This window comes from Pteropus medius, unplaced genomic scaffold (assembly GCF_902729225.1).
Source record: "Pteropus medius unplaced genomic scaffold, Ma_sr-lr_union100, whole genome shotgun sequence".
Classification (NCBI taxonomy): Eukaryota; Metazoa; Chordata; class Mammalia; order Chiroptera; family Pteropodidae; genus Pteropus; species Pteropus medius.
In genome coordinates, this window is record NW_024340849.1 from 10369402 (window position 1) to 10392731 (window position 23330).

Here is a 23330-nt window from a genome sequence, read left to right on the forward strand (position 1 = left end):
CCCAGTGTGCTTAAGATTAAATTACAGTTAAATTACAGAGCAGGAAGCTCCAGCAAGGGGCCTTCTGGTGGATCGTGTGCTGCCCGGATCGCCCTTCAGTGAAGGACTCAGTGCCCTGGCCTTCACCTGTCTGTCTCTTCGAGCATTGCCTCAGTTGCTCAGAGCCACCTGCCCGCGGTCACCTCAGCCTTCCACGGCAGCCCACATCCAGTGACTGGTGCAGCAGTGTAAGGGCCCGGCCATCGCATGTCAGCTCAGGAAAACTCCAGCTCCGGAGCAGTGTGAAGTCGTCTGAGGCTGTCAGTGGGTCTGCATCACAGCTGGACTTCTCCCTTCTCCCCATCCCACAGAAGTCCTTCTCTTCCACGGTATTGGCCCCAAGGACAGTCCTCAGTTAGCACCTTATATGAGAACTCTGTCAAGGTATGCCTTCTGGTGACCCCAACTGGCAGCTGGCCTCTGTGCAGTCTGAGAGTTGGGGGAATGGCGCTACGATATGAGAGTGGTCAGGAGACCGCAGTCTGGCCTGGTGTTTGTGCTGTGTACACACGAGGGTCACCCTACTGTCCCAGCCCTCGAGACAAATCCTGTGTGTTCCATCTTGCCTATAGTGCCAAACATAGGCACTTGGTGCATGTTATAAATAGGTGGTCACGTATAACTCGGCAAACAGTCGGAAAGTCATTTCAGAACATCACACCTGTGAAATCGTTTCTGTATTGGGGGGTTGGTTACGGGGCTTTAAAGAATGAGCGAGCAAAGACGCCGCCTCGCCGAGCCCGAGTCGGGAGCCCGTGCTGTGCCCTCCGCGCTCCTGTCAGGTCAGGTTTCCTCCTCGGCCTCTTGCTGAGCAGCATGCTGCTTCACAGTTTTCAGTCCGCCCTCAGCTCTCACCGAGTATGTCGTCTGATTTCTTTATGGGCTCGCTTCAGGGCTGCTCCCTAAGAGAAAAGTACATATCCCAGCTCGGCAGACGCAGAGCTGACGAGTGTCCGGCAAGTCTGACCCAAAGAGGCCTGATTCTTTATAAGCCAGACATACCTACTGACCTGCGTGCTTTTGAAAATCTTCAAAACACGTCCTGGTGCCAAAATCAAAGGGTAGGATTTTCAGTATCTTGGGCTAATGATGACAAATATGACAGACTTGTAGCTCATGACCTGAATTTTAAGTAGCAGATAAACTGAGCTTCAAAAGACTGTACAATAGGCCATTGAAAGATATGTTTAGAGATGTGGCAGTGGGAGATGTTTGCTCCAAAAACAGGCGAGGTGGTTACAGTGCTATTAACCTGTCAGAATGCAACTCCTATTCTCAAGCCCTTTAAGGAAGGAAGTGTTTCATTTTTGGGTTGAGAGGGGGTTTAATTTACTGCGTTACTTATCACCATGTTTATATTATAAATAAATAGCCTCCTATCATATTGTTGTATAAAATACATGTCATAATCTTATGTAAAAATATTATACTTCATATAATAAATTGTTGTAATATAAAACAAAAATTATTAAAGGTCTGAACCCCCCCCACTCAAAATTCAACTGCCTTTGCGTAGTAACTATTGCTGTTTCTTCTGCATCTTGTCTCCTAGTCTTTGTTCACACACAGACATAATTTTACATAACTGCAAGCGCGCACCTGTAGTTTTTATACCTTTTTTCTTTGCTTATAATACGGATAATTTCTTATGCTGAAAAATCTTCCTTGTAACTTTTATTAGCTGTGTAATATTTCAAGTCTTTCTAGACTAGAAATTAGATATGGAAGTAGAATTATCCTAGGCTTGTTGAAAAAAAATTTTAAGGAGTGCTATAGACCTTTGCACCAAGTTTCAAGAAATAATGGATGAGATCATTTGGATCAGAATCACTACAGGACACATTTTTTTCCCCTGGGGGATGGGAATCACTTTTTGCTCTTAGAATGGTAAAGATGCGTTGACTCAATCCATTAAAACTCTCCTGATCCATTTGCCCAGCCCATGCCAGAATCCACAAGACCGCAGAATACACTCCAGGGGAAGTAAAGTAGGACTGTGAAGGAGTCTGTTGGGTCGTAGGTAGAGGAGGAAAGCTTCTTACAAAAGCGGAGGCCAGTGAGGGGGCGGAGAGCCTGTGATCTGAAGTGTGGAACGGTGGTCACAGGGCGGGCAATGGCCCGACACGTGCATTCATATGTGGTCGCACAGGATTCTGGATGTTTCTCAGTGACACTACTCAGAGTTTGATCAAATACTCATTTAGGTTTAAAAGCAGACTTTAAAAAATATGCAAATATATTTCTGAAGATTATGAACTAAAGTTATTGCAAATAAGTAGAAATTTTTTCCTTCAGATTCCTTTCCTCTCAAAACTTACCTGACGTGAGCAGCACTAAAAGATGGGTGTTTTGAGGGAGAAGAGCAAATAGGTAATTCTAGGTAACAGAGTGTTCTGAGAATCGGGCAGGCAATCTCTGCTGCCAGAGTTAAGAAAGGGAAGTGGGAATATATTTTAAAAAGCTTCCCCTACTGTAAATATTTTCAGGGATTAGTGCTAAACTGAGGAAAAGAGAAGACTGTTCTTTCTTCTGATCTTCGTGGTCTCTCCAGGCCCCAGAGCGCGTGTTATTACAATCAGTTCTGTGTAGTTCAGTTACAAGGAGGGTATGTACCTTATCACAGGCCAGCCCATGAATAAACCATCATCAGAGCATTCTTTAGATCATAAAATACGACAGAGGCTCTACATACTCGTCTTAACAAATAAGCCAGTGCAACGTGATACACAGAAATTGGGGACTCGAGTCTAAATTTCTTCGATGGCAGATTTGGTTATCTGTAACAGTCATTTCCACATGTTTGGGGTTAACCAAGTTGCATGCCTCACAGGCCGCCTTACCTGCCCTGATTTGGCATTCTCACAGACAAAAGCTTCGTAAAATCTTGGGAACTCTGGAGCATTGTCATTCACATCTAAGACTTTGATTGTGACAGAAACACTTCCAACCTGGGAAGGATTGTCTAAAGAGAGCACAAAGAAAACCAAAGGGTTCAGAAGTGCAAGAAAGCCGCTCTTTGCTGGTTAGGTCTTTACCTTGTCAGTCTGGTTTTTCAAGGAATGGATAATTTGTGCAAATGGCAACCCAGGCATAGGATGCGTGTGGTGCCCATTAGCAGCGTGGCCAGAACACAGAAGCGTGGACGGGAAGAGGCGTGTGTCTGAGAATATGTGTGGTACCAGGAGGATACCAGGAGGGGAAGGGCCAGACTCCGGGGCAGCAGGCATCACAAACTGAATCTTAAAAATAGCTTTTTAAGCTCTCACTTGGCTCGTACTTTGGGTTCTCAAATCAAAAGAGGTCAGTTCTGTATTCTGGGCTTGAAAACAGCCCGTTTCTAGTCCTATGGTGTGGCATTGCTTGGCTTATTCCTGTGAAATAATCGTTCTTTGAATTATATTTCAGAAGGTTTCAAGTTATTCCCAGGAATACAGATTAACACTGCATATTTATTTCTGCTTAGGGACTAAGGGGATATTACAGGATCAAACATACACTAAATCCAATATTTTTGGCTGGAGCAGGAGAAGTTTCTCATAGTCACTCATTGGGAAATGTCTTTGGTTTGTCTTTTGCTTGGCACTGCCACACAGGGACAATTTCACAGCCCTGGTAGCTCCCTTCCTTTCTTTTTCTGTTTTGATCACCATCCCAAGAAGACAAAATAGAAAGCATAAGACAAATTAAATCAGAATGCCGTGTTCTGCTGGTTCATTTTTTTCTTTCTCAAAAATACTTATACTCTATTGTGTTTCTCCCTTAAATATTTCTATGGCTTGGTTACCATATTTAAATTTTTTAAAAATTTTATTATTGGTACTTGTTTATAGAAGGAATAAAGAATATTCCAGAAACAGAATAAATAGGATCCACAGTCCTACTAGGCATAACTGTTATACGTAATGTTATGTATGTGTCCAAAAATGTGGAGCGACACACACACACACACACGTTAAGCAAAATAAAAAAATTGTATTCTGAACTTTAATATTTTAGGGCGAGATGATCTTGTGTCATTGAGCTATGCTTTGAGAGCATGGGTATTAATATCTATGTGATAGTCTCATTTTACCGTATGGTTATAACTGCAGTTTATTTAGTCAGACTCCTATTATTAGACATGTAGGTAACTTGCTTTTCCTCCTTATTTAAAAATAACACTGCAGTAGACATTTTGATATATAAATCTTTGTTTACATCTACGATTATTTCCTTAACATAGGATTCTTGAGAAAAAGAGCATGAATGTTTTGGAGAATCTTAATATAAAAGATTAATTGCCAGATTGCCCTTCTGAACAGCTGGACACACATCTGTCAGTGTGTTTAGAGTCTGCCACTTCCTTACACCTTTACTATCACTAGGAGTTACGGAAAAAAGTTGAATGTAGTAGTAAATAATATAATTTTTAAGTTTATGTTAATTTACGTTTTAAGATGTCTCATTCTTGTATGCATGTATGTGTAATGAAGGTCATATGTTATAAATGCTTCCTTTCATCTGATAATAATATTTTATACTATTTGTGCATTCCCAATCTTGTTAAAGATTGAAAGCCTCTTAGATTTCTTAAGAACTGTCCTTTTTCCTTCATATGGTAATCTAGCTCCTTGGTTTAAGGATGCAATTTTTTTTTTCACTTCTTTTTTTACATGTTTTGTTTTTATCTCTAGCATTGGACTAGGTGTATACAGGAAATGCTCAGTAAATATTTGAACTAGAAGCCTTTACTCGCATGAACTATGATTTCCGTTTCTTGCTGTAAGTAATAAAATTCTTGTTTCAACAAGTTCTGGAAACTTCCAGTTTCTACAATGCTTGTATTTTGTCACTATATAGAGACCAATTTATTGTTTTCTTACTCATTTCCATAGCGAGGACAGTGATATTATGCCAAGAAAACTCTTCTCTGTCGAGGGGTCTTGCAGTCATTAGGGCGCCTGTTGTAATGTCAACATAGAAGAATCTCCCAGGGTCACTGCTTCTGTCAATGGAATATCTGCAAAAAACACAGATTAAATACTTCGTTTCTTATTTGGATAAACATACCACAGCATATTACACCAGAGAACTGAGGGCATACCGTGTGAGACATGGCTCTCCTAGTTCTGATTTATGGGTGCTTGGGAGACTGAAGTTGCTCTTTTATCATGTCCACCCCCTGCCCCCACCGCAAAAAAAAAAAAAACCTATAAAAACCAACAACAAACTATTACTGCTTTAATTTCTTGATTCGTTAAATGAAACAAAACAGGTGCTAAAGCCTTAGGGCAGTTTTAAACCATTTAAAGATCAATTTCAGCTATTTAAAACTGCCCAAGGCTTTTGGGACACTCTGACTATCAACCCCTACATCTCTTTGTTCAAAATGAATTTTATAAGTCTGAAATGCTGAAATGGAACTGAACAACGCATAGTTCAGTGATTCTAGTCCTGTATCTAGTATCACCTATTGAGAAGAGAAGACTTGTATCAGGCCCTTCAGAAACGTGCTAACGACTGACCTATTGGCAAACATCATTATCTATAATGTATTTACTAGCTGGAGAGTCCTTATCTACGGAATGTTTTTAGCAATATCAACAAGGTTTGTCTGGGTTGCTTGTTGTAAATAAGCCTAGAATTTATGAATTTATGGAGCACAGCTTGCTGGATAATGTCATGTGAGTTATGTAATTAATGGAGTATAAAACACAGATGTTTCATAACCAAAATGGCTCCTTCTGTTCAGGCAGTGCACTGCACAGCAACATCCATTGCTTACACCTTTCGTGGTCAGTGTGAACCAACATGCATCCTTACAGGAAAGAGGGATGTTTACAAGCACTTGTGGCTGATGGCTTCAGACCTCTCCAAGGAAAGAGCCCTCGGCTTATGTTTTGCTGTTGTTTGTACGCTTTGGGTCATTATTTACCATGGTAGTGGGTAAGATCTGAAATTCCTGTTGAATCTGATTCGGCAACCTGACCCTTTTTGTTACTTCACGTGCATTACCTCACCTGGCCCCCATTTTGGGAGATTGACATCCAGTAAGTGAAGGGAGGCTCAGGCGTCTGTATGTTTCCAGCCCTGCATAAGGGATTTTGATATGTAACCATGACCAAGAGCCACCCTTGAGGACCTTGTAATGGCCGGTTATTGTAATAGCTGCCATTTATTGAATATCAGACATTTCATAGCTTCTTTTTTAAGTCCTACAGCCTCTCTAGGAGGTAGATATTACCTCAGTTATCAGAAGAGGGAGCTACGACTCAGAAGTCAAGTCAGTTCCATACAGTTGTGCACCTAGTAATTTGCAGAGGTAAGATTTGAAAAAATATACACACACATTTTAATATATCGGGTTCAGAATTCTATTTAAAGTTGTTAGCAGTTACAGTCTGTATCTTAAAGTCGTTGAAACTGGAAAACTGCCATTTTGATGAGAGTAAGCAGTTTCTTTAGTGCTTTGTTTTTCAAACTGCAGGTTAGTGAAACCACTGTGCTGGGTTATGACTAGGGTTGAAATAAAATGAAATAGAATAGAATATATGCATACAAGACTGTCACATGTAACAGTAAATATTGACGGTAAAACTTGGTTCACATAAATATAAATATATAGTACATATAGGTATATGTAGATATATGTATGTTTTGGTAAAATGTTTTGTTTCAAATAGGTATTTTTTCTTGGAAAGATTCAGGATGGCTGTTCAAAGTTAGAAATTAAATGGAAAGGTGATGACTAAAAGCTAGAAAAGTTAGAATCATTTCAGTTATAACTCTCCAAGAGTTGGGAAATTTAAAGAAGCAAATTAACGTTTCTGCCTGTGACCCTCTTTAACGAACACCTTCTGTTGTCGGGCGCTGCTGTATCTACCTTACTTATCTCGCCTCATTTAATCCTCACAGTAGCCTCATGGGGTAGGTACTGTTATCATCCACATTTTACAGGGGAGAAAGTGGGGGCATGGGGAGGATCAGTCACTGGCCCGAAGTCTCAGGCTGGGAACCAAGTGTAGGCAGTTGGGCTTCAGGTTCCTGCTGGTAAGCCCCGGGCCATGCTGCCTTCCTGCGCGTGGAATGCATGAGATAGTGTAAGGAAATAGCCTTTTTCTCTTCATGAGGGTAGGTCGAGCCGTGATAGCAAATGTCTGACTCTTTCATGAAGAACAGACACATGCCTACAAAGTTCATTAATAATTAATTGGGGTACTTTTTTCCTAGGTATAATTAGTGAGTTAGTTTTAAAGCTTACTGGCTATTTTAAGAGTAGAATTTGTCTTAGGAAAAAAATACCGGTTGGCTCACGACAGTCTTTTCTTCAGCTCCCCACACACGAGTAAAGCCAGCCATTCGGCCCACGGAGCCATCATCTTGGTGGCAGCTCTCCAAGCCGTAGGCGTAATGCCAAGGGAGAGACAGCCTCCGATGAACCAGCTTTCTGCACTCAGATGTACAGCGCCATAGCAAATGTCACAGATGGTATGGGAGATGGAGTGATCGAAGTAACTAGCCAAAAGAACCCATGACAGTATTGCCCGGTGACACTCTGAGAGGACACACTGAGAGCCTCCCTCACCAAGTGGAATCTCTTTTCAGTTGCCCAAATAGGGCCTGAATTGAGGCAATATAGCATTTATAACTCTGAACGGGACATTGGGCCAATTTTCAGGAGGCAGGAGAACACATGAAAGGTGTAGATACAGATGGCAAATGAGGAAATTGGGACACACTTGTGAATTATGTAGGTGGTTTTGCTTTCTCTAACCGTAACATTCTCACTTGCTATGGGCAGTATAGGCATAACATACACATAGAAAACCCCCTTCAGCAAACAGTGTTCTTTGGGCTCCCTGCTTATTTGCTTGGCTCCTGGATTTGGGAGTAATTTGGAGGTAGGGTATCATGGGCAGGCTCGCTGAATCCACACACACACTCTGGGATGGCATAGGAGGGCAGGCTGTTTTACACAGCAGAAACCTATTTCACTTGCCAGATGGTTGGTTCCATTTCCTGCTTGCCAGAAATCCCTTAAATGTTTATTAAAAATTCAGGCAATCCAAATATTGTGTTTTTCATGTATATATAACTAAATCTGAAGACTTAATATTGGGACTTACTAGTAAATGATGACCAGTTTATATGCTTGAACATACCATGAACTTTCTAGAAAGGAGATTACAAAAGTCATAACTTTTTTAAAAATGTTAAATGGCTGTTTATAGTATTTTAACTTTAGGTGATATGCTGGTTTTGGGGTGGTTTAATATGTATTTTCTTTTTAGGAAGATAAATCTCATTTATTTGTAATAAAAATGCAGAAAATGAATTAGCCAAGCAGCATATGACATATGCAAATTATTTTAAAAGAAAATGATGTATAGGAAAAATAAGGATAAAATGAGCAATCTGGAGAAGATAACAGGGAAGTAATTCCCTAATGAGTTTTGTTAAATGATAGCCAGAGATTTGACTTTTAGATGCTTTTCCTTCTGAGAGTCCAGGGCCCACAATTTTCCTCTTGTGTCCAGGGACTATTCTTTTTTCCTGGGGGACAGCACAAAGAGTCAGGGACCATATACCTAGCAATGTGAACTCTGTTCCTTTTTTGCAACCAAAATGCAGAGGGAGAATTATCCCCAGTTCTGGTAAGCGGAAGTCTGCTTTGCCACTGCGCCTGAACCCGTGTCTGTTCCTCCAGGCTTGTGGCTTTCGCCTTGTTCTTGCCAGTTTCAGTCTCGGAACCTAGAGTCTTGCCCCAGAATAAGCCCAGTGGTCCCTGCTCTATGCCTCCGACCCGTTCACTCTTGGGTTCCCCCTGAGTGGGTCTGTGTGTGCGTGCTTGTGTGCATGTTTCTTGACTGCATTCAGTCCCTTTTGCTTGTCATACAGTAGTGTGACTCCTAACAAAATAACAAAATTGTATTTCCAGGGCTTACCTTGGAGGAGTACAGTCAGAATCTGGAAAGAAGGCGTGGGAGTATTCTGAGTATTCTAACCGACTCTTTAGAAATGAGATCTCATTTTTTTCCAGCTTGTGATTGTGTCATTTCAAACATTTTCCTCCATAAAATTTTATTCTCTAAAGTTTTCCCTAAAATATTTTCCTTGATATGAATAGATTAATCGATACGAACACACACACACACACACACATACTTGGCTTCTGAAAAATAAATTTATAATGGAATAGGTTTCATTTATGTTGTGGTGGTTTTGGGGATGATATGGTTTAATTAACTTTCACCCCATCCTATTATAGATTTAAAAAGCTTAAGGTTGAAATATCACTCCTATAGAGTTGTTAAAACTCATAAAGATTAGTCAACTTCTAAAAATCAAATATCAGAATTCAAACAAAATCATTTTAGCCATTTTAATGCCTGAAAGTTAAAATGTTTACTAATTGGCTAGAGGAATCAGAATAGTTATTCTCAGGAGAGAACTGTCTTTGTTAGACTTCAAAAGCACATTTTCATTATACACAAAATAGCACCAGGTGATGGAGGTAGCTGACAGAAAAGCATTCAATAAATTGGGGTGTGTTTAAAATGTGTTATCTGCACTAAAGCCCCAGACCATTTGTGTGGCTTTCAGCAATTAATGTGACAGATGGCCTCAAACAGGCTTGGAATCCTGATCTTTTGTGTCAAGCTTCAGAGGCTTGGCAGTTGCTCTGGGAGGTTGTGGTGTCAACCTGTCTACCAGCTGTTTGCATTTTGGTCCCAGAGTTGATAAGAGATGGTTGTCGCTGTGAGGGCAGCTCCCTCCCCTCTCCAGGGGGAGGCATCTTGGTTAGAATCTTTAAGCCCAAGACACTTTGGAGAGACTGATAAGTGGGCTTGCCGTAGGAAACCCTGTGTGGCCAGTCTATGTGGCATTGAAGTCATTGACAACAGTAGTTGTCTGTTCTTTCTATAGTATATGGAAATAGGGATGGATATATGTATTTTTTCCCCCATTTTTGTAAAATAAAAATTGAAAGAATGTACCATGATCACCTTTAATATTCACCACTAATATTGAACAATTTGTATGTAATGTTTTGACATCTGTGTATTCGTTTATGCTTTATCTGAATTGGTGCTTCTCGACTAGGGGTAGTTTCATACCCTACACCCTGGAGGACATTGGTAGTGTCGGGGGACATTTCAGGTTGTTAAACTCAGGGGATGCTACTGGCATTTAGTGATTAGGGGGCCAGAGATGCTGCTAAACATGGTGCAATGCACAGGAGGACCCCCACAACAAAAAATTATCCATCCGAAAATGGCAGTAGGGTCAGGATTGAGAAGTAAGGTGTGTGTGTGTTGCCGAACCCATTGACAGTGAGTTGTAGGCACAGTGATACTTCACTTCTCAATAACATGAAAAGACCATGTTATTTAAACAGAAAGAATTTAAGGAAATAGGAGAGTCTCCAGAAATGAAAGAAACAAAGGGAAAAAATGCTAGAAAATTAGATACAAGAAAAGGGAAGATTCCAGGATATAAAAAAAAAAGGTGAAATCTGTGGAAAAACCTGATTGAATTGTTGGTCACATCTGGGTCCTTGGCAGAAATGATCTGTATGGTTGTTCCGATTGCCACATCTTCAGGTACCTCCACAAAGTAAAAGCCAGGTTCAAATACAGGGGGCTCGTCCACGTCTTCCACACTGATGTGCACAGTCGTCGTGTCCTGAAACGGGCCCAGGTTCAGGAAACGCATCTCCAGGTGAGGATTGGCTCCCTCCACTTTTAAGGTATAGCTTTTCTTGCTTTCAAAACTCAGGGGCTGAAAAGTAATAGCAGGAAAATTGATTAGCCAGGAGCATGTAAGTCAAGGTCCTAAAGGATGGCCCCTGGGTAGATTGATGGCTGGTGGGTAGATTCCCCAATTCATTAAAATGGTGGGGAAGAGGCAAGGGGAAGAATAAGGAGAATTTTTCTTTTGTTCCATAGTTCTTGGTCTTAATGTCATTTTCAACAACTCCGGTAAAGAAGGTCAGGAAGATGCTAGATGCTTCAGAGATAGTGGCAGAAGCCAGTTTGCTGATTAAGAGAGCCACTGTACTCTGGGCAAGACTGACTCTAACGTGTCTACTCTTTAATGGGCCTGGTCACCTTTAGAGATGTTTATTCATTTGAAAAGATGCCGTGCTAATTAAGAGAGAGCTCGAGTTCTGTTTCAGAATCCATCCAACTGAGGCCTCGGCTTTTTCATTTTCTTCCTTAATAAAATTTCCTCTTGTGTACAAAGATCTTTTTCCAGAAACTACCATAGGACTTCACACGGGCTCTCAGGGCACTGTGCCAGATCGATATTTGGGTGTTTAGTTTATCATAGGTTACCTCTTTTAAAACTTTTTTAATAAAGTAATCCGGCGCCTCATTTTACAGTTGAAGAAACTGACCCAGAGAGCCCCAAAACTAGTCAGAGTAGAAATGCTGGTTTGCTTTTTAAATTCCTCATTCGGGGCTCATCCACAAAATAAAATTTTATGTTATAAAATCTAATTTATTTGGTGGTTCCCTCCCCTGTTTTTTTTTTCCGCCCTCTCAGAATGTTTTATGTCAAAATAAATACAGCACTTAGGGGCAGAAAGTGAACTTGAATGCTGTCTTTTAAGAGTAATCCATTTTCTTAAATGATAAAAATATTTAACTGTTTTAAACAACAATTGCCTCAGAATAGCAACGATAAAAAAATCCTGGAAGGTCAATCCTATAAAATAATTACACAAGGTAGCAAAGCAGTTATTAAAGCTTAAAAGTCACATGTGAACTTGGCGATGATAAATTTGCTTATTATTCACTCATGCTTTTTTTCATAAAATATGCTGAATTAAGCACATTTCATGTTAGTAAGAGGCATGTGTCTGTTCAAGCAACTTCTATGCTTTTGAGAAACAGTGGTAGTCACTTTAACTAAATTTAAGTTTTAACAGAAAGTTTTATTTTTTGTTGCTGTCGGCACTGCGCGTTCTGTGTTAGCACCACATGTTTATTCTGTATTTCTTGGAGTCCCCCAGTCTCATTTGAACCATGCGCTTCAGCCTGCCTGCCTCCCTCATTCTTAGTCAAAAGGCAAGTTTTCTTAACAGGTAGATCTGCCACTGAAATTATGACATATTCGAAGGAGTAGTTTTATCCATTTATTTCATTTGTACTTGCTCTCTAAATCTACATATTTATCATTTCTGGCAAATTACATTATAGTCTTTTAAAAATCTTTTCTTGAATATATGTAATCCAAAGTGGGCAATGTTGTTTATGTTTGATTTGAGCTAGGTAAAGTTTATTTTTCTCTTAACGTTAAGTCATTTTTCTAAGTTGGTGTGAATTTTGTATTTTTTAAAAAAATTAAGATGTAATTAACATACATTAAAATTCATCTTTTTTAGTGTAAAGTTTTGCATGTTTCGTGTAAAGATTATCATGTTTCCACCATGATAATCCAGAGACAGAATAGTTCAGTCACCCCTATTCTCTGCCTTGTGCTCCTTGGTAGGAAACCCCTCCCTGCTGGCAGCCAGTAACCTATGCTCTGTTCCTAGTGCAAGAATGTCATGTAAATGGAATCTTTCAGTATATACTCTTTTGAGTCTGGTTTCTTTCACTTAGCATGTATCATCTATGTTCTTGTGTGAATGAGTTATTGTTCCTTTTTATTGCCAAGTAGTATTCCATTGTATGGATATACCACAGTTTATCCATTCTCCACTAGAGGTGCGTTTGGGTTGTTTCCAGCTTCTGATGGTTTTGAGTAAAGCCATTGTGAACTTTTGCATCCAGGTTTTTGTGTGAACATAGGCTTTCATTTCACCTGGGTAAATATCTAGGAGTGGGATTGCAGGATTTTATGGTTAAGTATATTTTTAACTTTAGAAGAAACTTCTAAACCAGTTTTCAAAGTAGCTGTATCATTTCGCATTCCCACCAGGAATATATGAGCGTTTTAGTTGCCTCACATCATTGTCATTCTTTGGTTTTGTCAGTGTTTTTGATTTTAGCATCCTAATGCACATGAGGTGATATTTCGTGGTTTTGATTTCCATTTCCCTAATGCCTAATGATGAGCATTTCCGTTGATCTTCGGAAGAGTTCTTTATATACTGTGTTTGGGTCTTTTATTAGACATGTGATTTGCAAATATTTTCTCGCAGTTTGTGATTTGTCTTCGTTTTTCTAACAGTGTCTTTTGAAGAGAAGAAACTTAATTTTAGTGAAGTCTTATTTATCACCTTTTCTTTTTTAGATTGGGATTTTGGTGTTATATCTGAGAAATCTTTGCCTAATCAGGATCACAAAGCTTTTCTCCTATGTCTCCTTTTAGAAATTCTGTAGTTTTAATTTTTTACATTTAGGTATATAATTCATTTTGAGTTTATTTTTGTGAGGTACGAATTCAAGCTCCTTTTTAAAAAAATATGGATATACAATTGTTTCAGTACCATGTGTTGAAGAGATTAAGGTGAGTTTTTAATTACCGTTAAAATTTCTTTTAAAATAGGTTACCTAGTGATCATTACATCATGTAAGATTGTCTCCCTCACTTAAATAATTTCATTATTTAAAATTGAAAGAAAACATTATCCTAAATACCCTAAGCTTTAAATTGCCCACACAAAAAAATATGAGTTTGACTTGACTTTTCTTTTTGGAACATGTTTTGTACTTTTTTTTTTTTAACATCAAAGAACTGTTATTTTCATATTCATAATAGTAAATCAAAGAGTAGTAGTATCTGAGAACTCAAGTTCCAAATTCAAGAAATCTCCTAGAGTTGGAGCACATAAAAATGAAATGCCATTCTTGAAAATTGAGATTTTCCATTTCCAAAATGCCATTCATGAAAATTATGGCACAGAATAGTAATGCAGCTCCCCTAAGCAGAATTAATTATTCCCTTTTCTGTTCCCATAGTACTTTGTCATAATTTCATATGGCTCTTCTTATTTTGTATTACAAATATTTCTTTCTATTTGGTCCTTCAAGGGCAAAGGCTATCACTTTGTTGGATTTTTTGTTCCCTAGTGCCTAATAAGGGCCTAAAACTCACAAGGCAGCAAAAAAATTTCATTACATTGTGTAAAAGAGGTTTTCAGTTTGAGTATTAACGAGTACTGGTTGAATGGCTACACACACACACACACACACACGCACACACACATATTTATAGATTTTATGCTACCATGTTTCATTGATTCTGTGGTGTACATTTTTTTACATTGTGATATTTGGAAATAAGGTCGCTTCTCCACCCGATGGCACCTTTAGGCCCAGCAGGAGATAGGATGCAGTTGTCTCTCTGTGTGTAAGTCAAACCTGGTCAAAGCTGGCCATGCTGTACTTCAGTTGAGTTCTGCACGTTGTTGGTACGACATGTCTTAAAAAGATTTTATTATGATTCGATACTGAAACAAAAGCCATGTAGGCAGAATAGCATGGAAACAACAGCAGGGAGTAATTATCCTGTTAGTGAAGGAAATATGTCTGTGTCTACAAGAGCTTGTTCAAAAACTATATGCAATGGAGTAGGAATTGGCAAGAGTTTTTTTTTAAATGGTATATAAAACAGTGATGGGTTTTACATTTCACGGGCATCTTAGATTTGATGAAATACAGAAGGTTTGCTCTGCGGCCTGCCTAAGAGGAGAATGGACCCAAAACAATTGCTGATCGTATGCTGGAAGATGGAGGACATGCTGAAGACGAGAATGGCGTTAACAGCATGCTCATAGAATAATGACCTTTCCGAAAAATATATATTTCAAGTTATCTTTCAAGCATTTAAGAGACTGAAAATCGATAGATTGATTACTTAAAAGCCAAAAAGACCCAAGCTACTGGGTAGTAATTAGTGTGGTTTTATGAAGACCCAATTCTATCAATTTAACTTAATTTCTCTTTTTGAAAAAGTATATGCTTTTTAGATGAATAATAGGCCTTAGGGAAATAAATCAAAAGCAGAACTTTTGTTTCCATTTTATATGACATTAGTAATGACAAAGTGGGAAATGGGTGTGGATCATCTTTAGTGAATGTTGTTTCCAAGGCACAGATTGAACAGTCAGTAGCCTCTGAAGTATTTATTATATTTGACTTGTCCATCCACCCAACTTATTGACCTCTTTCGTAATTGCATTTTCTACCACCTCATAAGTTCAGAAGAGAAATCCAGGTGACCTTGGCAAAATCGATAATCTGTTTTGATTAAATATGGATATAGTTTTAGTAATGACAATGAAAGACATTGCTCGGTTTAAACTTTTTTTCCAGGTAAGAGACACTGGAGAAATGACATTTTGAGGTTCCCTTTGGATGCAAAATTGTAATAGTTAATATTTTTTAAATGAATGGCTTATAATAAGGTCTAAAGTATGTTTTAATAATTTGACACAAATTAATATATTATTTAGAATTATCTTCTATATTAAGATATAAAATAAAATTTAAAATATATTGAGAACCCCCAAAACCCTTTTTTTTGATTGTTTAATTTTTTAAAGAGAATTTTTGCCTCAAAATTAAAACTTTGAGTGTTTACCTTGTTTACAGTTAACAGTCATGATAAGCAATATATTAACTGTTGACTTGAGGCATACCACGTAATGGGGCGGGGGGTGGTTCTTAGTCCTATGTCATACACCAAATTGGTAATTATTATTTCTAGCTCCCTTATATAATTGTAGCGTGTGTTATTAATTCTCAAAGAATGAGAATAAAATAAGAAATTGCAATATTTAAATTATATCTAGATTTATTTGATGATTCCGAAGTTAACCTCAGCATTTTGCACTGTTTTGAGGTCATTGTGTGCTGGTTATAAAGATTTCTGGTTGGAAGAATGCTGGATATATCTTTTGCTGTATTTGATTGCACCTTAAGTAAATACAGGACAAATGTGAACTCTTCCCTTCTAAAGCAGCTTTAATTCAACTCTATGGGACAGCATAGAATAAAGTTATTATTAAACACATTAACTTGTGCCACATTCGAAATTATGACTTTGTTGCTTTCGTCAAGGTCTTCTATGTTTCCAAAGTCTGTGGGTACTTTTCAGTGTTCTTATATGACCTTGAGCAGTATTTGTCACAGGCTCTTCACGCCTTCCAGGACACCACACTCCTTTGATTTTCCTCCTTCCTCCCTGGTCTCTCCTTCTCACTGTCCTTGCTTTTCCTTGCTCTTCTCCCTGACCTCGTCAGCTGGGGTACTGCAGTGTTCATTTCACTGCTTTTGTTTTTCCCCCTCTATGCTCAGTCCCTTGAAATATTCTGATTAATTTGCTTTACGTACCATCTATATGCTTATGACTCTCAAATTTATATTTCCAGCCTAGAACTCGTCTCCAGACTCCTATAACCAATAGCTACTACACGTCTCCACTTGGGTGTCTGTTAGACATTGCGAATGTAACATGTCCAGAACTTAATCCTAATATTTGCCACCCCCTGCCACCTTCTCTACTTGTAGACTTTCCTCAGTTAATGGCAACTTTGTTCATCTTATTGCTCATTGAATTGCTCCCTCATTCATGTCCTCATACAGTCTGTCGAATAATCCTGTTCGCTCTACCTTCAAAATAAATCCAGATTCTGACTGCTTCTCACCACCTCCATTCCTCCTATGCTAGGCTGAGCCGCCATATTCTCCTACCTATATTATTGCAGTAGCCTTTCAGCTGGTCTCGCTGTTCCCATCCTTGCCCCCTTATGGTCTTTTCTCAACCAAATCTAGAGTAATTATTTTATAATGAAAGTCCAGTCATGTCATGTCACACATTTCTTCCCCATTTCACTCAGAGTAAAACCCAAAGTCTTTACATCAGCCTTATAAAGTCTTACAGAACCTGGCCCACTTGTTAATTTTCTGAATTTTTTTCATCTTCTACTAGTCTTCCCTCCACTCAATCACCTCAGCCCCCTTGTCCTTGAAACAAACCAGAGTCCCACAGTACCACCTCAGGGCCTTTGCACAGGTTATTCCTTTGCCTGAAACACTTTTCTCAATATCTCCATGTGCATTCCCTCGTCTCCAGGGCTGCCACGTACAATTTTCACCAAAAGTCACTTATAGGGCAACTTCGAGCGTTGTGCATTGTCAACCTGCCCAGATCAATGCTCAGTCCCCTTGTGTGTAAGTCTGTGTATGAATGTCACTTTATTGGGATGCCAATTCCAACCACCCAATTTCAATTTGAAGTCATGTCGTCTCTTCTGATGTCACCTTTGTTCTGTTTTATCCCTCCCCATAGCACTTTATCACTTTATTCATTTACTTGCTGTTTTGATTGTCCTCTTCCCCTTACTAGAGTGTAAGCTCCATGAGGGCAGAGATTTTTGGCTATTTCATTTACTCTCTACATTAAATGTCTAGAATAACTGGCAATGGGTAGACACTCAACAGATATCTGTTGAATAAATAATTTAAGATATCTTGGGGTTTTAAATGTATTTAAAATAGAAGAGAAGGACGATTCAATCAGTGAGTTTTTGAATTAATGTATTTCCTTAGATATATTTACTAGAATGTTAAAACTTCTATTTTTAAGAGTTTTATTTTTACCTGCATATGTCCATTCATATGTGCTTTATTCCACAAAAAGAATCCATAGCTACATTCGTAAAACTTGGTGACTTATCATGAAGCAAAGGAGTTTCAAGTGATAACCTCACTCAGCAGTTATGTTTGATAAGCTTTCCAAGTCTAATTAGCGTCCGTGGATCTTCGAGTAGCAATGAAAAAATCCCTGCATGTTATTTATTGATTCCTAAATAATATTATAGCTGGCTTTATTGTTATTTATGGTATACTATGGTAGAAAATGGGTGTTATTCAAGTGCAGATAGTGATTAAATCATTAACATGGCTAGGGAATTAAGCTTAACAGTTTTTTAAATGGCTAAGTAGTGATCTGGGAGAAATGACATATTTCTAATATATTTTATCATGCCCTGGTACCCTCTCTGTAAAATGATGACACAGCCAGTGTTTACATGTAAGCAAAAGGAGTGAGTTTTTTTTAATAGTAGGGAAGAACGTTTATCAGCAGATTGGAAGCAATCCATATCGGTAGTGCAACAGCCCTTACTGACATCTCATATATATATGTTCAAAGCCTCCATGATGGTTCGGAAAGAGGAGCTGGATTACCTTCTTCACAGTTATGATGCCGACTTGGAAGTTGGGATCTGTGTTAATGTCAAAGGCATCGGCACCGTCTCCGTCCACAATCGTGTACTTCATCTCTGCGTTGATTCCTTCGTCCAGGTCCTTGGCAAACACTCTCCCCACAGTGGAGCTAACGGGAGCCGATTCCAACACACTCATCTGATAATGTTCTGTGAAGAAAGGTCAGAAAATGCAGTCTTGTAATCTGTCACTATAAAAAAATGCCTTGTCACTATCACATTATATCGGGCATGCTGTGCAAAACATCTTTCTCCTGGTTCAATAATTTAACCTTGAATTTTACAGATGAAAACTGAGATTCAAAGAGCCTGAGCCAATGGTGTTAGGTCATAGCCTGTACTGGACGTTCGGTAAGAAGGGGCCAAAATAGCTTGATTGTCATCCTAAGAGTAGGACAGGAAAAATCAAAAACATTTCTTATCTCAGTGGATCTGCCTTCTTGGTGGCAGGAGGTACCTCGCTTTCCAGTCTTTGAACTATTTCCCCACATCTTAGTTCCTTCTGAGAGAGAGAAGAAAACGGTGTGGTCACAAAGTACAAATTTATTCTGTGCACATTGCAAATGCCTGCATTTTCCTTCACAGCCTTGCCTGTGTCCTGAGTGTCCATCTCTGTGACCACCTGCCCAAATTTAGGGGTGACCAGTGATCTATGAAGGAGGAACGGCCGCAGAGAACAAGCTCCATCAGCGCTGTGTATTGTCCATCAATGTGTCCTTGCCCCTGGGACTGCCCACTGGCGGCCTCGTCGTGGACAGGCTGCCGATACTTCTTGTTCTCCTGTTCCAGAATAGAATACTCCAGAGTCGTATCTTCACTAACTTGCTTTCTCTGGGCCTCAACTTTTTGACATTCTTTATTATTTTGTCAACCATAATGTGAAAAACTAAATAACCAAGAAAACCACACAGTCACATTTTCAACACGTACATGATCTCTTTTATTCTAACATGTATTGCAAACTACCGGGAGGCCTGGGGTGTGTGGGCTTGATTTCACAAAGACTCGGGGAGGCTGGTAGCACCCAGCCAGCTCCCAGTTCCCTCTCTTGCACAAGAGAAGAAGCGATGCCTGTTCTTTGCCAGTATGAGCCAGGAAATAGCTAATGTCTGTACTGAGCTGGCAGGCATTTGGATTTCACGATCTCTTTCCATTCATTTCCAAAGTTGTTTATGGATTAGACTTTGCTACTGCAGGACTTTTGGGAAAAACAAACCAGTATCTGCCTGCAAGCTTCTCCACAGCAGGCAAACTATGTTCTATGTTTAAACAAATATACATACAATTTCTACATGTAATGCATTATATTAGAAATAAATAACTTGAGGTCTTAATATTCTGTTATATTTGATTCAGTTAAAGGTGACAGAGCTTGTTCAATATAAAAATAGTAGGTGTGTCATTTTGTCAACATCCCATAATAAGTTATGGTAATATTTGTGAAAAAAGAGGAAAATGGAATTCGAAGAATGCAGAATGAGAAGATGAATAATGCAGAACCCATCTAAGGTAGGTTTATGGAATAACGAGATCGTTTAAACTTAGTTTTGGCAAATAGGCAGGGAAATGTTTGATGATGAGATAAAGACAATTTTTCAAAAGTCCAAAGCTAAGACTACTTCATGAGAAGCAGAGGCAATGTATGAAGACTGAGGGCACACACAGACCACCTTTACACATTTCCGTTTTGTCTTGCATGCAACATGTTCCGTAATTCCACTCTTTCCTAGATTCTCTATTATTTTGAAAAAGTGACAATTCAAAAACGTATGTTTTAGACTAGTGTTAAGATGTCGGCTCGTGGGGCAGGACTAAGACCCCAGCTCTTGTGTTGTGTGATTGCGAAGCTGCCACGTTTGGGGTGATACGACTTTGCTACAGTACATGCAGATATATGTACTTACGAGCTTTGTAATAACTTTGTTCTTCCGCTCTTTCTGCCTTCATCAGAAATAACTAGTGTCAAAAGCCAAATACGTTTTCAAGGATGTTTAAGAATCTGCAGCCTACAGTGTGCACGATGTGAGCCGTTCATGAAATAATAAAGATGGAACCCACAGAGTCAGGAAAGCAATTAGGAAACCAAACCATTTGGCATTTTACACACTGTTCCCTGACTCACTGCTGTTCTGTACTGTAGAACCAATCAACTTATTAACCCACTTGCTTGGGCCGCTTGTCAAATATAGATCTACTACCCTGCCTTTTTGTTTTATGAAATGTCATGGGGATTTGTGTTTACCAGTTATATGTAAATATTTGAGCTCTCTTGCTGTATTCACAATAGATAGAATAGATGGTTCACTCGGTCCGGCAGACTCAAAACATAGCTATTAAGCTGATAATCAGGCTTGATTCTGTTTTCAGTTTAGTTTTTTTTTTTTCTTAATTTGCTTTCCTGGGGTCAGCCTTTCACCTGGAATTGTCTCTGCGGCCCTCACTTCTCCCAGTGTTCCATTTGGGCATCTGCTTCTCAGTGCATGTCTCCGTTCCTGGGCTTCTTTCCACAGTCATAGTTCTGTATTTCCACCTTTCGAAAGGACATTTAATCTGATTGTCCTGCTTATTCAATTCTGAATTTGTCTTCCTCGTTCCCTGACACTAGTTCCGTTGTGCGTCCTCTGTTTCTATCAGCAGTACAGTTCTTCCTCCTGCCACCCAGACGTAAAACATCACTGTCATCTTCGACGCCGCCCTCTGCCTCGGTTCCCTTAGCCAGGAAATCAAGAGGCAGAAATCCATGTTTTCTTATTTGCCTCCCTCCACTCTTTCTGCCCTTTCCTTCAGTACTTACTAGTGTACGTCTGCACCACTCTCAAAGCCTCCGAAGGGACTCTCCTGCTGCTGGTGTCCAGGGCTGCCATCCCATTCTAGGCATGGCTGTCTAACTGGGCTTTCTCTCTCTGTCCCTTGCTCAAAAACCTTTCAATGACTTCTGTTACACACATGACAGTTGAAACACTAAAGAGCAGATCTTCATTTTAGGGATCTTTAAACATAAAATTACATTTGTGACTTTATTTCTAGGTCTTTATATGTATTTTTTCCTTACATTCAGGTTTCTACTCACATGAGCTCTAGGAGAGCAAAGATTTCATTTGTTTTGTGCACTGCTCTATATCCCATACTTATAATGAGGCCTGAAACAAATAATTTTTGAATGAATGAGTGGCTCCCCACTTCTGGAAATTTCTACTTTCTGCCTGTTTAAATTCTTTATATCCTTTAGCCCCATGAAGTCTCGTCCTTTTGTGAAGCCTTCATTTAGTTTACTGTGAAGGCTTCGTTCTGCACTAACCGAGCGGCTGCCTGGTTAACTTTTCGTGAGTATGGAATAATGCGCCCCGACTGGATTTTAAGTGTCTCGCACCCCTCACGCCCAGGGCCCTTACGAAGCAGGGGCTCTGTACCTGCTTATGAATTGACTGGTTAAGGTGGCTCAAATGGGTCACTGGTTTGGCTTACTTGCCCTGCATGCCTTCTCAACGGGCGGGAGGAGAGGGGAAAAGAATCTTAGGTATTACAAGGGTTTGTGGTTCTCTAAAGTTCAACATTAGTCAACAAAATCGTATTAACATTTGATTTTGTGAAAGGGGGCAGGACAGGACAATGAAAAAATGTCTGAAAGAGCTCCATGGGAGGTGGCGATGAAGAAAGCGAGACACAGTGGGTTAGTGCTACGGGAAGTGGGGACATAGAAGGGAAATGGTTATGTGAATCATTGGACTTAAAGAGAACTCAGGTCTTTCTCTTTCAGCTCTGTCACAGTTGCCCCCCCTCCGGCCCGAGACCGGCACCCTCACTGGTTAGATACTCACTCTGGGGAAAGCGGGGTGGGTTGTCATTGACATCCGAGAGGGTGACGTTGACCGTCGTGGTTCCAGCTAATCCTCCAAGCTGTCCCCCCATGTCCTTGGCTTGGATAATCACTTCGTAGTATTCTTTGGCTTCTCGGTCCATGTTCATGAGTGCTGTCCTAATTACACCTGCGGGATAGAAATGAGTTTGTTTTTCAAAATAAAACCTTAAGTCTAGTTTTTAAGATTAGGTTATAGGTTTCTTTCTTGTGCACTGTCAATACCTAGAGTCGAGCTGCAAGTCATCTGTATTTTATTAAACTTGAGGTCAGAATCCCAGCTTCAAAAAAGTGTTGTGTTTAAACAAATGGCCAACGAACAGAGTTCCAGCGGGAAGCGCTGAGGGCCGATTTTCTCTGGCGGCATTACTGAGAGAGAACAGGAGGTGGCAGCAGTGGTTCTCCAAAGTCAGCTGCTAGCTGTCCATGGCCATGTCAGGCTGCTCTATCTCACTGAAGAAAATTGGGGCTTAGGGTCCAGAAAACAAAGCCTCATATGTCTGCAAATCTGTGATTTTTAGACCAGGTCTCCTTTGGCTCTTTCTTCAGCCCCTAGAGCCCCTGTAGCATGAACGACTCTGCTTTAGGCAGCTCACTCCTGGTCTGCTTGTTCCTGTCTCCCGCATACCCGCAGGCAGGGTTGGAATTCTGATTTGCTTTTCCTTTTGTTATATATTCATTCTATTTTGTTAGGTTCTGCTTACCTCTGTGCTTCACTGAATACCATGAGCTAGGACATGAAGAATGCTCTGTGAGTTGTTTATTTTGAACACGTATAAGGGATGAACTTCCCCAGACAGTAAGTGGCAGCATCACCGTGTGATGATACGGTTTCATTAAGAGGAGTCTAAATCAAAATCCAGTGAAATGTGTTTTGATCCTGCCAGCGATGTGTGGTAATGTTTTATCTCTCTTTTAACACTTCCACTTAGAAAAGTTGACTTCTGTACACTCTAGACAAAGGTTAAAGACTTGTTTACCGTAAGTTTACAACATGCCTCTTGGCTAAACAGACATTTTGCATGCCACAGGAAGGGAGGGAACCACAAACCTGTGCCCAGTTTACTCCTGTAATGTATATACTGCATTGTAGTAACAGCATTCTAATGTGATACATGCAGCATCTTTTTTTTTTTAAATGCCCTATGGACGCAGCAGTAACTATCTTTTCATGTATTTTTGACCTTAACACTAAAGATGCCCCCTGGGAGCTGTCACAATAATGTAAGGTTCCTCTGAGGATGCAAAGGACACATCGCCCTCTTCCTGTCT

At 39.7% G+C, this 23330-nt stretch overlaps 1 protein-coding gene across 3 annotated transcripts in view; it reads right to left on the minus strand.

The window, feature by feature from the left end:
* The window catches only part of CDH20 (cadherin 20), a 186006-nt gene that overhangs the window by 10871 nt on the left and 151805 nt on the right, over positions 1-23330 (minus strand). For all 3 annotated transcript variants that reach the window (XM_039840324.1, XM_039840328.1, XM_039840338.1), the window contains exons 5-9: positions 22021-22188; positions 18165-18352; positions 10547-10800; positions 4902-5038; positions 2880-3001 (exon numbers count right to left, since the gene is read on the minus strand). In XM_039840324.1, coding sequence (XP_039696258.1) covers positions 2880-3001; positions 4902-5038; positions 10547-10800; positions 18165-18352; positions 22021-22188 — 869 coding nt within the window. The remainder of the gene's footprint in view (positions 1-2879; positions 3002-4901; positions 5039-10546; positions 10801-18164; positions 18353-22020; positions 22189-23330) is intronic.